Raw genomic sequence first — 15,293 nt, 5'->3', positions numbered from 1 at the left:
TAACGTGATGGATACTCGACTGCAGATTTTCACTATTTCTTATCCAATTTGAGAGCTTCTCCATTGGAATTAAAAAGGGCTTCACAAGGACAGAATTGCCTGGAGGGCACAAGCTCATGTTTATCTCTCTGCAGGCCTCCAAATAAAGCAGATTTTGTCGGAACTATAATGATACTTTAGGGAACTATTACTGGGATATGGAGCGAGTTTTAGAAGTTCTACTCTTCACTGCTGAGCCTGATACAATGTTCTCTTTCCCCTCCCCATGCCAGGGATGTATTTCCACAAGGTCTGCCTGATGAATATGCCTTTGTAACTACCTTCAAATTCCGGAAGGCTTCCAGGAAAGAAGACTGGTATATTTGGCAGATTATCGACAAGTACGGCATACCACAGGTAAGAGGCCCTTTTGCAGCCAGCAGGAACAGCCTTCTTTCTCTATTTTTGTTGCCATGAACCAGTTTTCTTTCCTTAGCCTCCCACTACTTTTTCCTTGCAGACTGATAAAAATCCCTTTACCTGTTTTTCACTGCATTCTGCTGAAAATTCTTTACCTTTAATTCAACCGTGGAGGAAGGTTTGCATAGACCTTGGTTTTTATTAGTATGAAAATAAATGTGTTAGTTTGAAAGAGGGACAAAAAATAGCATCCTTACTCTTGAAACTACTGTTGAGTTTTTAGTTGTTTTGTTCAGATAGTTCTGTTTAGGGAAATTATTTTGCCTGTTTGGAAAACTATTGTCACACAGAGCAGTGAGTTATGTCAGGTTTTTGCACAGAGTTCTTCTAGGTGTCATGCAAAGTTTTATGAGTTCCTGCTTTTGGTGTGGATGTAACACTTATTATAACTCCATAACCCTAAGTCCTGACTGCTGCATGATATGATATAATATTTTTTCTTGAAGTACTTTTATGTTCTCAGAAGAAAAATGCCATAAGAGTGTACTAAAGGGCTGTCTGCCCTTAGACAGCATGTTCTTAACAGCTTGCTAGAGTTTAGGTGTTTGAGTGTGCTTGAGGAGGGAGTGGTTTGGAGCTGTACGTTTTTCTGATCAGCAACAAATATGGTGCGGCACCAAATCTGATGCTGATGGCATTACTCATGACTCTAAACTGGAGTGTCAGCATGGGCTTACATAGATGTGTAATTCAGTGTTGTTGCTTTGGGACTGGTATTCAAAACGATTTGGGGAACTCAGTGAAAGATAGGTGCAGTTGGAAGCGTTAGCTAACTGAGTTTGAGACAATGGTAAAAAGCTTAGATGACAATTATTATTCATTTATTAAATGAAATGTGTTTTACTGTGTTACCTGCGTTGTTATTTGCTGCAGAATGAGAATGCATGTATCACGCAGTATTTCTTGGAAGAAGTTGAAAACTTGAATTGTTTAGGTGTGAAGAGAAAAAAGCACTCAATATTTCCAGTAATAATGTCAAAGTACCTTAAAATGTGGTGCCAGAAGTGTGTTAGAGCCTCATGAGCCCCGTTTTATGTAAAGTCAGTCCTGCTTTGGCCAGTCCATTGCACACCTGCACAGTTCACAGATGTAGACACTTCTCAGCCAATGCTGATCCGAGCTGGCATTCCCAGCCAGCACAGATCTCAGCTGCACGGAGAAGTTGGGTCAGATCTGGGGTCAGATCTGGGCTGCTTACATCACACACAGCTTGGTGCCAATGTGGTCCAAACTCCTTCCAGCTCTGCAGCTTGCAGACTCACCATTTGCTCCCCTGGCTCTGCCTGCTCCATTGCCTGCTGCTTGCTGGTAACTGCCTGACTTTGGTAAAAGAAGAAACCAATTTGTAAATGAACTAAAAGTATCATGTGTTCAAAAGCAAATTTTGGCCTGCTCTGTAGCTCTTAAGACAGGGGATGGGGTGTAGCTGTAGTTTTCTGTTCAAAGCATCTGAAATAACATGTGGGCAGTGCTACAGCTCATCAGATTGGTTTCATACCAGGTGATGAAGCATTTGTCTGTGTCCCATGGGACAGCTGAGGACATGTGATGGGAGTAAAAAGCACAGAGACTGCTAGGAAGTAGTGGAGGAGTGCACAAGATAGAGGGATCCAAACCAGGTTCAACTTTGTCTCTCTGCCTTTGGGGAGATGTCCCTGATGTGCTACCACCCAACCACACCCAAGCATTGCCTGGCTTTAGATGGTCATGGGTCTGCACCAAAGCCTGTGCAGCCACATTTTATTTACTAGCACAGGTGTGGGCTCCCTGTCCATATCTCTCACAAAACTCTGTCCAAGCTCTTTGCTTGGGCTTCTCACCACAGGCTGTACCATCCCTGGATTTGTGGTGTTGGTGGTGATGGAAAGCAGTCAGGAGGAAGGAGAAGACTTTGTACTTTCTTAGAAAAATCCATTCTGTTTCCATGCAGGTCTCGATCCGCCTGGATGGAGAGAACAAAGCTCTGGAGTACAACGCCGTGGGGCTCACCAAGGACGCCGTCAGGGTGGTCTTCAGAAACACACGAGTCAGTGACCTGTTCGACCGCAACTGGCACAAAATTGCCCTCAGCATCCAGTCGAAGGCTGTCTCGCTTTACATAGACTGCAAACTGGTGCAGGTGCTGCCTATTGAAGACAGGGAAAACATTGACATTCAAGGAAAGACTGTGATTGGCAAACGCTTGTATGACAGTGTTCCCATTGATGTGAGTACGGCTCTTCCAGATTAGAGCTGGGGTAATGTTCAGGATTGGGTTTGCAGCACATGAATGGGGTTTTGGGGATTATGTTGTAATTTACCCTTTTCCTGAGGCAGCATCACTGAAATTTTACCAGTGTTACACAGCTAAGACAGGTTGGCACCTTATCATGCGCAGGACTTGCTGTCTTTTTATGTGAGACTGACAGTGTCTCCATAATAGGGATTAAAAATGAGAAATTTCATCTTTCTTCTGCAAGTGAAATAGCTTGGGTGCAGTATTGGAGAATTTCCAGAACTCTCAAGGAATTTCCTGATCATACAGAACGTGCTACAGTTAAAAGCAGAGAAAAAATCACACACAAATATCATCGAACTGGGTACTGAACTCCATGTAAAGGCCTCTTATTGTCTGATCTTGGCATTATGAATGTTTCCACCCATGATAGGAAGAGATGGGAGGGGAAAGGAAGCTTGTTAACTCAGGAGAGTCATGGTACATTCTAAGTTCCTTGGATATTAAATGACTCTTTGTACAATTGAAGTGGAGACCTGCAGGTTGGACCTGATTGTCCAGCAGCAGTGTTAACCTGGTATAATTTATGTGTGATCATTTGGTGTTTGAGACTTGTGTAATCTTTCTATCTGTGCAAAATGGATGGCACGTGCATATTAAATATGCATATTAAACATCATTTCTCATGTAGGGGTAAAAGGTCAGAAGATGCCAGGCACAGCCAGAGAAAAACAAACCTTCTGTCTAGACAAAATTCTAGGAGGGACAGTGGTGTCCAGGATATGTCTTCTCAGACAGAAATTTGGCTAGAACATGGGGATTAGCATGAATACCTCCACCAGAATTTTAATAGGTATATTCAGGGTCTCATTAGTTCAGCTCTCTCGGACCATGCTGAGATATTGGTCCATTATTGACAGGTACAGCTAGAGACTGACTACAGGATCCATGGAATCACTCTGAAGTTAGCACCATCTGGATTTTGTTTGTATTTGCCTGCTCTGTTTTTATCCAAGCAAAAGGACATGCGGTCTTTAATAATTCAGTGTGTCTGAGACTGTTGCCTCGCTTTGTTTTCCAGTTTGATCTTCAGCGGATGGTTATTTACTGTGATTCCCGGCATGCTGAGCTGGAGACGTGCTGCGACATTCCCTCTGGACCGGTAAGCTCCTTTTTGTCATTTATTCATTTTCACATGAACACTCTTCACTGAAATCTCTTAACATAAATCAGGAAATGTATGGCAGTATGGGATTATAATTTTTTTAATGAGGGTGAATGAAACCTAACTGTGTAATTGGTAATGTAGTAGAGCCAGAGGAGGACCACTGCAGACGGATGAGTGTGAGAAGTTTGAAATTTCCAAGTTCCCCTCTTTCCTTGTCAAACTGTCAGGGGAAACAAAACCCTGAAGTGATGATGGAACAACAGAAATGCAGCGTGAAATATTCAGCGTGTTTCCCACTGGTTTTATTTGGGAACAGATAAAACCAGCACCAGTTGCTGCCTATTTTCCTGTGCCCAACTCTTAGCAGAAACTTCCACCCTCCTTTCAACTCTTCTTCCCTCAATCTTGGTTAAAGAGATTCATTGTTCATTTTGCCACATTTTTCCCTATTGCTTGGATGAATGGCTTTTGTGGGATTTCATTCCTCCTGAGGACTCATTTGGCTGTGTGTTATACAGTAGTGCCTGTGGGGTTTCTCTAAAGAGCATGGAAGGGGAAACTTTCCAGCATCAAAGGCTTTGTCATGACCTTGGGTGTTTGGATGCAGTGCCAGGTCACCGTCCTGACGGAAGCACCTCCCCTGGAAGTGAGGCCCACTGTTGGCAGTGAACAAGTTGGCCACCTCAAGACATTCAACTGCTCCTGTCTTGCTGGACAGAAGGTGAGTGTTGAGACAAGAATGTTTCATTTGGGGACGTCCATAGAAGCAATTTTCTCCTTACCTAATTCAGTGATTTTGACCCTGCTGCTAGTCATGGTAGCAACATTGAAATAAAAGTAGTTATTTTTATCCAGGCCAGTTAGGTGCATCCTTCTTCAAAAAAAAAATAAACCAAACCAGATTCTGGAGGTAAATATAGCCACATTGAAAAAAATCTCATAGCTTTTTGAAGGTGGTATGCTTGCTTATGCTGGCTGTGACTAAGACCTCTGAGAAGCCAGTTCCATTGTCACTGCTCCTGAGGGCATGTCAGTTTTGCTCTCTTCTCTGCTTAAACCTAAAAACATTTCTGTTGTCCTCAGCAGTTGCAGGATCATGCCCCTTGCTTGGTTATATAATGAGAAGATCAGTCTGATTAATCATGTTTCTTTTTGTCTTAGGGGGAGAGGGGTCTAATTGGCCCTGAAGGTCCTAAAGGTCAAAAGGTCAGTAATATGTGTTAGTCCATTTGTTTAATAAAGTCAACAACAATGAAACAGTTTCAGAGTAAGCTGAAGAGTTAAAGATTTTGTGAATTGAGAGTCAATTTAGCATATGACTAAGTTCAGACAGTTTTGGATGAGCCTGAGGCAGAGCAGGAGGCTCTGACTATCTTGTGTCTTTGTTCTACGCTTGCATTTAGACGTTTCTGCTGCTGCTTTATGTCATTCTTAAAGTAAATATCTTGCACAATGCTTCCCTGTAGCTTTTAAACTGGCTTTTTGCAAGTTACTGTTATTCTCTACTAGGTCATGCACAGCTTCCATGGCAAGTCACCTGGAAAATGATGAGCTTCTTCTCTGCTGTGCCTTGCTCAGCAGTACTATATATCCATAAGTTGGGTAGCAGCCTTCCAGTCACACTCCACAAAATTTCCTGAAACTAACAGCAAAAGATTAGTCACAATCTGTTATCCTTATGAAGATTATCTGAGTCATGATGTTAAATATAGGCCATTTCCCTCAGCACTCCTTCCTAGATAGCAGGGTAGGAGAGTGGTTGTGATGTCTGCTTCAATTTTCACAGTGCAACCTTTATATTACCCTGCATGTTCTCCAAGTTTCTTTGATATACACGTGTGCATTCAGCACAAACACATTTTCCTTCTGTGCTTGGTTACAAATAGAGCTGTGAGGCAATAGACTTTAAGGGAGTAGAGATACTGGAAGAAAACAGAGATTCACACACTGATGAAGAGGTGAAAGCTGGTGGTGGTGGTTCCCAACTTTCCATCTGTGTGATGGAAAAGATTTTTGGGAACAAGTTGTATTCAGAACTGTTTGCATCTGAGTCACTTCTACAAATTCAGTCACTGAGTTTATATTTACTGTGTGAATAATTGAATTGCAGCTCACCAAAGTCACTCAGTTATTATGAAACACTGTGAGAGGGGAAAGGGGAAATCTCTGGGTCTTGGAAGGTCAGACATCTTCAAAAATGTGTTGTGTTTTGGCAAAACTTGGCTTGCTGTCTGCAGGGACAAGGTCTGGAGTAAGGAGATACGTTTTGGAGTATGTTTTCTGCTGCAATGAAAGAATATGGACTCATTAGTACCCAGATGTGCCTGACTGAATGTGCAGAAAACAGCTCCTTGTGCTTCCACATATATAAATAGCAGCTTTCTATTTTAATCTGTGACAGCTTAAATAATGATGGGCTGTTTTGAAGAATAGCAGAGCCATGACTGTCGTGAGGAGGTTGCAGAAGGACAATAATGATAATAATAAAAGGGCCCTGCAGCAACATCTCCTTGTCTTTCACCACTTTGACAAGGTCTATACACCGGTCAGGGTGTCTGCCCTGTATAACATGGCACACTGCTGGGGTGCAGGAGGCACTAGTGGAATACAAAAAGGGTGTTTATATAAGCACAGCATCAGCAGATTTTCTGTTACAGACCCCAAAAGTGCTGGCCCACTCCTGTATGTGTGTGGCTGGAGAGATCTAGAGATGTGTGTGACTTTTCTCTGGCAGTAGTGATTTGAGACTTGTACATAGACAAGACAGGACTGTGTCAAAGTCTCAAGGGCCTGGGGATGATGCCATTTAAATACAGGATCTGACAACAATTTAGTACAAATGTGATATTTCAGACAAATAACTTGGCTTCTGTATCTGCTAAATAAGGCAATTAATAGATTTTGCACCTGACTTGCAAAGACATTGTGATTAAATAACATATACTTCCCTTGACAGGAGTTCTTACATCACTTTTTCCAAGGACCAGCTTGTCACAGTCCTTGCTCTGTGTTCAAGAATGAATTTTGCTCTCCTCACCTCTCTCTGCAGCATTACTGAACTACCCAGGCTAAAATGCTGGCCATGGGGAGGAAATTCAATGCTATTTGCAACTCCCCAACATTACCACCTGGTATTTATCAAAGAAAGACTAAGGGTCCACAAAAATATGAGTGGCTTCTGTATTACAGAGTTGTACATGTCCATAATATGTTTTAGGATCATTAAACTTGGCTCCTCATTTCTATGGTGCAAGGGGTGTGTATTAAAGCTTTGTTTTTGGGTAATGAAAAGGGTGTAAAGCTTTCTTAAGGTAACAAATAAAAAAGATTTCCATTTTTATTTGAATTCAAGAACAGGGGCTTCAAGAAACACTAAAAAAAATTAAAATAATAAGATCTCTACTATACTCTTAGGCTTGATTAAATAGGCAGTGAGCATAACATAAGAGAAGACAACATTGATTAAACAGAGAGATAGGAGTAAACAAATAAATAAGAAAAGAAATTATCAGGGAAATAATGGAGACAGAACAACATCAGACCTCTGAGCCAAAATTCCTGATTTTCTCTATAAACATCATCACTACTGAGCATCTCTTGTTTGGGATGAGTTACAATGCTGAAATCTACCTCTAAATAACTGAGGCCCAAGGGATATTTAGGTAGGTTCTAAGTACTTCAGCATTATCCAAAAACATTTTACAGGCTGATATTAAGAAATGTCCTGTGAGAGACCATATATGGCCATATAAGTAACCCAACAAAGCAGCTGGTTCAGCTGTGTCAGGAAAAAGGCCCACAGCTTGTGGTAGTCACCTGAGAAATTAGTCCCAGGAGATACCAACAGGGAGAGAGATCAGTGCTAAAAACCCCCTTTTAGCCCAGTACAGTGATCTTTGGAGAGGCTTGCAAAGTCAAGAGGATTGTGAGGCTCCTTCTCTAAGCTGTGAGAGTTTTGGGGTTTGGTTTGGTTTGGTTTTCCTAGACCAGCAGTAGCTGGTGTGGTTTTTACTGTGTATTCAAAAAAAAAAAAAAAAAGAAATAATGGTTATGTGTTTCTCTATGTTTTCTTTAAAAAAAGGTCATTTTGACAGTCTTTTAAGTAAAATGAGTGTGGCTGCCATCTATTTGAGTTAAAAATGGAGAGACTTGTGTTCAGGCTCTGCTATCCTGAGCTTTTATAGCATATTCCTTCTTTTAGAGGAAGAGGTTTGGGCAGGCTTTTCTTACAATGTCATCTGTCCAGAGGAAATATTCAAAGTTTATAACCAGTGTGGGAAGATAATGAGTTTCCAATACTCTCTGAGTCTTCAAAGGCAGGGCAAAATGGGAGAGCTCACAGTTATTAAAAAAAGTGAGAAAAGTCCCTGGGAGATGAGCACCTCTGTCTCAATCACCCATGCTGCCAAACTGAGAGGAGACACAGTGATATGTCTTGGAAGGAGGTAAGATGAAGGTATTGGGAAAGAGTTAGGCATTGCCTGAAGCTGGGTCCTACTGGTGAATTTTAGAGGCTAATTGTCGCTGATAATGTCAGAACGGCCAAAGCGACACGAAAAAGGTTCCAGCAAAATTTATTCCAAGGAAAAAGCAGGGACAGCCACCTGGGGCTGCTGCGCAGCCCCTTAAGTACAGTTTTTGAACACACGTAATGCACACGGATAGGACAGTTCAAACTTTCACACCAGAATTCTTACAGCTAATAGGTGCATTTTCTAAACTCTACTTTCTCACAGCAACTTTGCTCTTTCTCAAAACAGCCCAGTTCTTTCCCACAACAGTCCCGAGTACCTGCTCTTATTTTTCTCTCATGTTGATGTTCTTCCCAACCACTCTCGTTCAAAACAGGTCCTTGTTCTCATGAGACAGTGCTCCTGTTCTCATGAGACAGTGTTCTCTGTTCCCACAGGACAGCTTCTTCAGGATGCATCAGTATGTTGTCAGGATCAGGGCCTCCATTTTCAGTCCTCTCTTTCAGTCCATCTCAGGGGTATACTTTGATCTGGTCAACATCTATTGCTTCGTCAGTATGTGCCAAGGTGCTGACAGACCCGTTGTCACCCCTGACAGCTAATGACAGCCCAGTCTAATTTATTTTCCTTCCACGCTCCCTCTGCATGCTGTGTTGTTTGCAGGCAGCCAGGATGGCTGGTTGGAGCACTGGGCTGATGGTCAACAGGCTTCTTCTCTCTTCCAGAGTTGCTATTGATCTGAGTTTAGAAAAAAATCTGTTCTCTGTGAGATGTGTTTTTGTCCACATAGAAAATGACAATACTTACCTGCCCTTGAAAAGTTTGTGAAGTCCAGTGTATTAGACATCCTCTGACAGGATGTAATTTTTCTCCAGATTGGAAAGGTTTGGTACTTTCAGTGACTTAGAAGAGATGGTTTCATAAAAACTTTTATGAATTTTACCACAACCTTCCTAGTTGACCATGCCATTGCTATTGTATATATGCCACTTGCTCTGAGTTTTCTTTCTTTTGGTAAAAAACAGAACAGAAAGGTTAAAGAAAGAAACTTACTGTGCTTTCAAAAGCTTTTAAGAAACTTTCCTCTGTTTTCTTCACCTGGGAAAAAGAAACCATGATCCTGACAAATGTTTCCAGTGTTTCATGTCTAGTTTTGAGATTGCAGAGCAGTACATGAAAATGATTTGCAGGTATTTCTCTGCACTTGCTGGTTTTGGCACCACTTTTAATTCTGTATCTGAAGAACACTTATGAAATCATATATCCTTTTTGATTCTTTATCCTTTTCAACCCTATCCTTCTGAGGAGACAAATGGAGAAAAAGTTTTGCTTCATGTTTGATTGACCATTTTTCCCTTTTTCCTCGCCATGTATTTCCTTCCCCAGTTATAATTTTTCCACCCATCACAATTTGTATATTTTCAAACGTCTCTTTTCTGCGTCCTCTTCCCTCTCTTCCATTGGAAAAAGCAGGGAGAGCAACTCTGTGTGTGCTGCACACTTGTGTGATGGAAGAGAGGAGTTATCTGATACTGAAAATTTAGCATGACTGAAAACAAGGGGTTTGAATTTAAAAAGAAAAAACCCCAAATAAAATGCCAACAATATTTGCAGGCTTATCTTCTCCATATTTTAGGTGTGTACCCTCTAGGTCTTATGCAAACCACCTTTCCAAGTTCTTCCTGGCTTAATAGAAGATAAGCACTTTTGAAGAGAAAGATCTCTGCTTTGCCAGTGCACTCTGAAGGCTTCTACCAGTATTTTCACATGAAAAATAGAATAGAAAGTCCATCTAAAAACTTGTACACTGAAGTTACCATAAATGCAATGAGATACACCCAGTCCTCAGGGCAGGAGCTGAAATCTTGGCTATAGAGACTGGGGGACCAAAAGTTTCCATAATCTCAGGCAAACCCTTGTTGCATCGCTTTCCTTCTATGTTAAAAAAATGAATTAATTAACTCTGTGACAGTAACACACTTTCTTTTTCAAGGGAGAAAGAGGCAGTCCGGGGTTTCCTGGACTCAGAGGAGAAAAAGGAGAGTCGGTAAGTAAGAAATATCCAATGGTTTTACTTAAGAAGATGAAAATACAGGTATTTGGTTGCTCCTTTGTGTTGAGAACTTGCTCACAATGTCATGTGACCTGATCAAATATGTTTCCCCTGTTGGACCTGAATCCCAAGGGGAAGCTGATCTTTCTGGCACGCACTGTCATCTCTTGGAGGGGGGGAAATGGAAGGGTTCATCCCTGAATACATCTGATAACTGACTTAGGATTGGCCTTCTAATTAAATGTGTAACTTGGGTGTACTTGATTGTAGCACAGATGCACGTCTGATGGGGACAGTGTGAAGCAACTGAACACAGAGAAGATGCAAATCTCACTCGACTCTTTTACATTCAGATGACCAAGATACAGCTTTCCCCAGATGCAATTAATGCAAATGCCAGACTGAGTTTTTAGGCAAGAAAATCTTTAACCCTGTGTAGATTTCATTCCAATAAGGGTTGTTGGCATTTTTGATTTTGGAAATGTAATATCAGACTTTTCCATAAATAAAAAATAAGGTGTTTTCCTGGCTGCAGTAGGAGAATTGGGGATAGGTTTTCTAGTTTAATTTGTCACTGAATTATTATTAAGGAATTACGCCCAAAGAAAATTACTTTCCCTGTAGTAGCTGTCATGGGATTGTGTGCCTATACATACCTATAGAGAGATAGGTTTTGGATACATAACCAGGAAAACATGAAACATATATTTATAGTGTTGTTTGATATCCTTGTTTTCAAATGTACCTTTTCCCCTCTTCTTTCATTTCCAGGGCAAAGCCTATGGCATAGGAGAAAAAGGAGAAAAGGTAAGATCTAATCTTTCATTGGTTCAAATGAGTTTCTTGCTGTTGCCTTTCGTAGCTCAGAGGTTGTTTTGGAGTGCATAGGATGCAAAAGATAAGATATAGTTGGATCTTCGTGGGGAAATTTTATACTGTGTTATGCCTTCTTCTGCAGACAAGCTCTTGAGTGTTCACTGCTTTTTTCCCTTTGTGTTCTTTGAGTTTCCTTTGTGCATTGGCCATGGAAAATGTTATCAAATTGAAATCATAATGTTTGCTTTGTGTAAGCAGCAGTGAGTTCATGGAGGATAATGCACTAAATAAATTGTCTGGAAGGAGGAAAAACAAAGGGAAAGTATAATTTTGAGTTTATTGAATTTTCAGCAGGATTAAATTTGGGTCATGAGGAGTCTGTCATAGCTTTTCTTTCAATTGGATTTTTTCATTAATAAACTGAAGAGTAAATATTAGACAGGACATGGTGATAAGACTTGAAGCAAAAGTTAAAACTGAGGATACGGAATAACCACTGAAACTTGCTGGGCTCTCTGTCTTGGAAAACTCTTTCAGTGGTGATCAACAATGGGAAACACGTAGCGTGACTGGATTAATTTCATTTACAGAAAAAAAAAGATGGTGGTTTCCAGGCAATTCTGGCTACAAACTTCCCACAAAAAATTAGTCTACATGCCTAGACTGCAGAGGAGAATTAGTTCTTTTTGTCTGTAGCTCTATATCACATCTGATTGAGGATATTTTCTTTAGCATCAAAATGAAATTTCAAGTCACGGGGAGCGTTGGAGAAAGATTGACAGGAGGGTCTAGGAGACAGATGGATTTATTAAGGAGGAAGTCATGGTTTGTATTGAAAGTGGGGTTAAGAATCTGTTGAGCTGTTTTCCATCAAATCTGTGGCTACTCGATTGCTCAGGGAATTTAAAATAATATAGGCTTGTGATCTGAAAGGAAGAATGTTGCACCAGTGAGAACATGATGTTTATGACCATTACATCTTCTCATTTGTTCTTCCTGTGATTATGATGCATTGATTGTATACTGTGCTAATGCATCATGTGAAATTACAATTGAAATGAGGGTTGTTTGTGGCAGGAAATATTACTGAGCCAGGATAGAGGCATGGGGGCTATAAAGAACACATTTCTGCATTCATCTTCCTGCAGTCCTCCCCCTGGCAGCCACTGTTTAGCCTCTGAGACTCAGGATTCAACCTTTGGAAAGTAGCTCGTGTTTGGCAGGTGGTAAGAGTCAGCAGTCTGATGGGAAACATGATGTTTACTACGTGAGTTGGGCTGTAGTTGAAGCAAGTTTTTGTTTTCTTATGATTTGAACTCTGCAGAAAAGTGTTGGAAAATTTAATTCCATTTGTGGTATTGCCATGCATAGGAAAATAGTTCTGCGAGTCTGGACTGGAGAGGGAAAATAGAGGAACCTCACAGTATGTGCAGAACTTCTTTGGCTGGAGCAACCAAACAGCACTGACTGCCCAAACAAATGTGTAGGCTTGGAGGATCCTGACTTTATGGCCAGCTTGTTGTGTTTATTTGGAAGTCCTGCCAGCCCAGGCAGCTTGTTCTCACCTGTGGAGGAAGTTACTTGGTACCCAGTGTGTTTGTACCCAGTGTGCCCAGTAGCTGAGTGTCAGTGCTGTTGCTGGTAGAGAGCAAAGATACATCAGCTGTATTTTGCTGGTTTGATTAAAAAGGGAGTCTGGGGATATAGAATCACAAAATCATAGAACATTTCAAGTTGGAAGGAACCAATACAGATCATCTAGTTCAACTCCCTGCTCCTTGCAGGAGTACCTAATACCAATCCATATGACCAAGAGCACAATTCAGATGCTTCTTGAGCTCTGACAGGCTTGGTGCTGTGACCACTTTCCTGCAGAACCTGCTCCAGTGCCCAACCACCTTCTCCATGAAGAACCTTTTCCTAATGTCCCATGTGAACTTCTGCTGTTGTGGGGATGGGCTTCATCTCATTCCCTTGTGGCCTGTCACTGGTCACCAGAGACAGGAGATCAGCACCTCTTCCTTGAGGATGGTGCAGAGTGTGATGAGGTCTCCTCTCAGCCTTCTCTTCTCCTGGCTGAATAAACCAAGTGACCTGAGCCACTCCTCCTAAGCCTTGTCACCCTCCTCTGGACACACTCCAAGGGCTTTATATCCTTCTCATGTGGTGGTTCCCAAAACTGCACACACCACTCAAGGTGAGGCCACACAGCGTGGAGTAGAGTAGAACAATCACCTCCCTGGACAGTGCATCAGGCAGGAACACAGTTGGCCCTTTTGGCTGCCAGGACACACTGTTGACTTCTTTTCAAGTTACCATTAATCCAAAACCATGGATCTCTTTCTGTGAAGCTGGTCTCCAGCCATTCACCCCCCAATTTGTACATGTAACCAGAATTATTCCATCCCAGGTGGAGAATGCAGCACTTGCTTTTGCTGCATTTTACACAATTGGTGATTGCTCGGCTTTCTAGTCTGTCCAGATCCTCTGCAGGGACAGACTGTCTTTGAGGGAGGCCACATCTTCTTGTTTAGTGTCATCAGTAGACTTAATTAATGCATGTTTGATTCCTATATCCATATAATTTAAAAAACATTGAAGAGCTCTGGCCCTAGAATTGAGCCCTAGGGAACATCACTGGTGACTGGTCACCAGCCTGACGTAACTGCGTTTCCTATAACCCTTTGATCCCAATTCATTAGGGAATTACTCACCCATCACATGATTTATTTATCCAGCTACTTGCTGAACATCTTGTCCAGGAGGATTCTGTGAGAGACAGTGTCAAAAGCTTTGTTAAAATGCCAAACCAACCACATCTACTGTCTTCTCTTCATCAAGAGCTTGACCTTGCCATGAAAGGAAATTAAGCAAGTTAAGGAGGACTTGCCCCTGTGGACCCATGCTGGCTGTGACCAGTGACTGCATTACCTCCCAAGTGTTCTTCAGTAGCTCCCAGAATACAGTTGTCCATAATTTTACCAGGCACTGAAGTGAGTCTGACAGCTCTGTAATTACCAGGAGCTTCCTTCTCACTATTCTTGAAAACTGGGATAGCATTTGCCAGTTTCCAGTCAACTGGGGCACCTCCAGACTTCCAAGACCTTGCTGCTCCACCAGGGCACTGGTGTTTGTCAGCTCTGGTGTGCATATGAGGGATGACTGCTGCATGCAGGGACACAGAGCCATGTCTCTGTCTTGGTGTCAGAAATGACTGTGGGAGGGAAGTGGCCATAATCACAGGGAGCAGAGATGCAATGCCAGCTGCCATCTATGCTCCTGGAAAACAGTAGAAGAACCTCTGAAATGAAACCCTGTTTCATTTACCTAATGTTCTGCAGTGGCTACATGAACATGAATTCTTGTTTTTCACTCTGGCTGTTACAACCTTCATGTTTCCTTGATTTTGAAGGGTATTAGCCAGTGCTAGGAAGCTGGATCAGAGATGCTGGGCTTCTAACAATTGCTGTCTGTGTGATCATTGCTGTGCATGTACTGTGGGCTCCTTTAAAAGGACAAGGCTCACATCCTAAATGTTGGTAGAACAAAGTTATTTCACCTTGGAAAAGACTGAGATGACAAGACTAAAATCATCTCCTTATTATAGTCTTGCTCTCCAGCTGTGCCAGTGCCAAACACCTGTCAGACCATGTTGTAGCCAAGTACTCTGTGTAGGGCATTTATATGAAGTCTGAGGCATTTGTTAGAGGGAAAATCCTGTGTTTCCCAGGAGGAGAGTAGAGGCACTGGCCTTGTTTCTTCAGGACATTACCTTGGTTGTATCACTAAGTTAAAGCCAAAATGATGCTTGTATTAGAATATATAACATGTTGAGCACATCATTAGTGGTAAACCAAGAGAATAGCAGCTGCGGCTAAAAACCTAATTCATGTCGACGTGAGGACTTGTGTGACTTTTAAAACTAGGAAATTCACTGTAATGGTTCAAGCAGCAGCCTGGCATTTTCTGCCATGCCCGAATAACTCAGGCTCATGGAGGATGCTTTTTGTGTATAGAAACATGCATATGCAGCCAAGTTATTGCTCAGGGATTTATAAAAAAAGAAAATACCACGATGCATCTACGGGTGCGTTTGTAAACTGTTCTCAA

General features: G+C 41.8%; 1 protein-coding gene across 1 annotated transcript in view; it reads left to right on the top strand.

Moving 5' to 3' along the window:
* Positions 1–15,293, top strand: part of COL22A1 (collagen type XXII alpha 1 chain) — a 196,044-nt gene that overhangs the window by 65,543 nt on the left and 115,208 nt on the right. The window contains exons 5-11 of the mRNA XM_051778556.1: positions 273–396; positions 2,390–2,665; positions 3,756–3,836; positions 4,450–4,563; positions 5,004–5,048; positions 10,308–10,361; positions 11,139–11,174. Coding sequence (XP_051634516.1) covers positions 273–396; positions 2,390–2,665; positions 3,756–3,836; positions 4,450–4,563; positions 5,004–5,048; positions 10,308–10,361; positions 11,139–11,174 — 730 coding nt within the window. The remainder of the gene's footprint in view (positions 1–272; positions 397–2,389; positions 2,666–3,755; positions 3,837–4,449; positions 4,564–5,003; positions 5,049–10,307; positions 10,362–11,138; positions 11,175–15,293) is intronic.

The sequence above is a fragment of the Manacus candei genome, unplaced genomic scaffold (assembly GCF_025592945.1).
Source record: "Manacus candei isolate 608988 ecotype Guabito, Panama unplaced genomic scaffold, ASM2559294v1 h1tg000013l, whole genome shotgun sequence".
NCBI classification, from domain to species: Eukaryota; Metazoa; Chordata; class Aves; order Passeriformes; family Pipridae; genus Manacus; species Manacus candei.
Note: the sequence above shows the minus strand (reverse complement) of the source record. Positions and strands in the feature narration are given on the sequence as shown.